The sequence below is a fragment of the Aplysia californica genome, unplaced genomic scaffold (genome assembly GCF_000002075.1).
Source record: "Aplysia californica isolate F4 #8 unplaced genomic scaffold, AplCal3.0 scaffold00270, whole genome shotgun sequence".
Taxonomy (NCBI): domain Eukaryota; kingdom Metazoa; phylum Mollusca; class Gastropoda; order Aplysiida; family Aplysiidae; genus Aplysia; species Aplysia californica.
The window spans coordinates 105,087-106,307 of record NW_004797540.1 but is presented as its reverse complement, the minus strand read 5'-3'; the positions used below and the strand labels follow the sequence as shown (position 1 = coordinate 106,307).

At 40.4% G+C, this 1,221-nt stretch overlaps 1 protein-coding gene across 1 annotated transcript in view; it reads left to right on the top strand.

Moving 5' to 3' along the window:
* LOC106012134 (alpha-tocopherol transfer protein-like) overlaps positions 1-851 on the top strand; it is a gene marked incomplete at its 5' end in the record, with an annotated part of 4,766 nt that extends 3,915 nt beyond the window's left edge. Inside the window, 1 exon segment of the mRNA XM_013084064.2 lies at positions 644-851. Within this exon segment, the coding sequence (XP_012939518.1) occupies positions 644-715 (72 nt within the window).
* Positions 852-1,221: the final 370 nt, after the last annotated feature.

Genomic DNA, 1,221 nt, shown 5'->3' with positions numbered 1-1,221 from the left:
GGAGGGGGAGTGGGGGGGTGAGGGAGGAGGATGGGGGTGAGAAGATGAGGATGAGAGGGGGAGAGGATGGGGATGGGGGTGGGAGGAACATTAGAAGCTGGTGGCTTAAACGTATACATGTTATTAGTATTAATGGTAAAAAACGTAGGCTGTCATTTGTGTCAACAAGCACTTCATTTATAATAGATCTTTGCCAATAATAGTAAGTGGATGTTTTCTTTAACTCTTAGTCGACACAGCGAACAAACGCCCGGCCAGCAACAGATAAAAAAGTCAAAAAGCAATAATACTAGATATAATCTACACATTTCGACCATTCTAAACGAATCAAAACCCAAATTTACATAATTCATAGCAAATATAATATTGTTGTCTGCCTTTTTAATTCTAACTTTTAAAAATACATTTTAAGTCTCGAAAAAAGAAAACAGAATTGAATTAATATAATCATTGTGAATGTTATAGGGAAGTTGTGGCTTTTTAAAAATATATTTTATTTATTTCCCCGAACTACGCGTCTTCAAACGTGGAAAATGCGCGTCTTCAAAGAGTTAAAGTAGTTGAAAATACAATCATGTACTCCACTACACTAAAAAACAACTAATACAGTCATGTGACATGAGCTCTCTCTTTCCCTTTGCAGCCTTGGACCGAAGCGCTGTTTGCATCAGAGTGGATGTTTGAAGAAGCATTACAGTACGGCTACGTCACGTAAAGACAACTTTTTCGTTTTAGGAAGTGTTTTACGGCACTTTCAACACTCAATAAGTGATATTATTATTATATGTCATGTATACGAAGTGGCGAAGATCAGAGGCATTGCTAGAGAACTTTTTGTTTTTGTTTTAGTAGAGGTTTTACGGCGCTCGCAGCTGCATAAGGTCATATGAGCGCCAGAAGATTAGAGGCGTTACAAGAGAGTAACAAACGTAAAAAAGGAGAAGAGGAAATAAGAACGATAGATGTTTGATAGGAAAGAAGGAGCAAACCACACCAGAGCACCCGCCAACCGCCCACAAGAGAGTAACAAACACAGAAAAGATGGAGGAGAGATCAGGACGACGGGTGTTTGAGAGGAAAGTAGGTGCGAGACACACCAGAGCACCCGCCAACCACCCGCTTGACTTAAAGGCGCCTGTAACAGTAGACAGACGAAAGAAACCGTGTACTTTTCTCTCTCTCTCTCTCTCTCTCTCTCTCTCTCTCTCTCTCTCTCTCTCT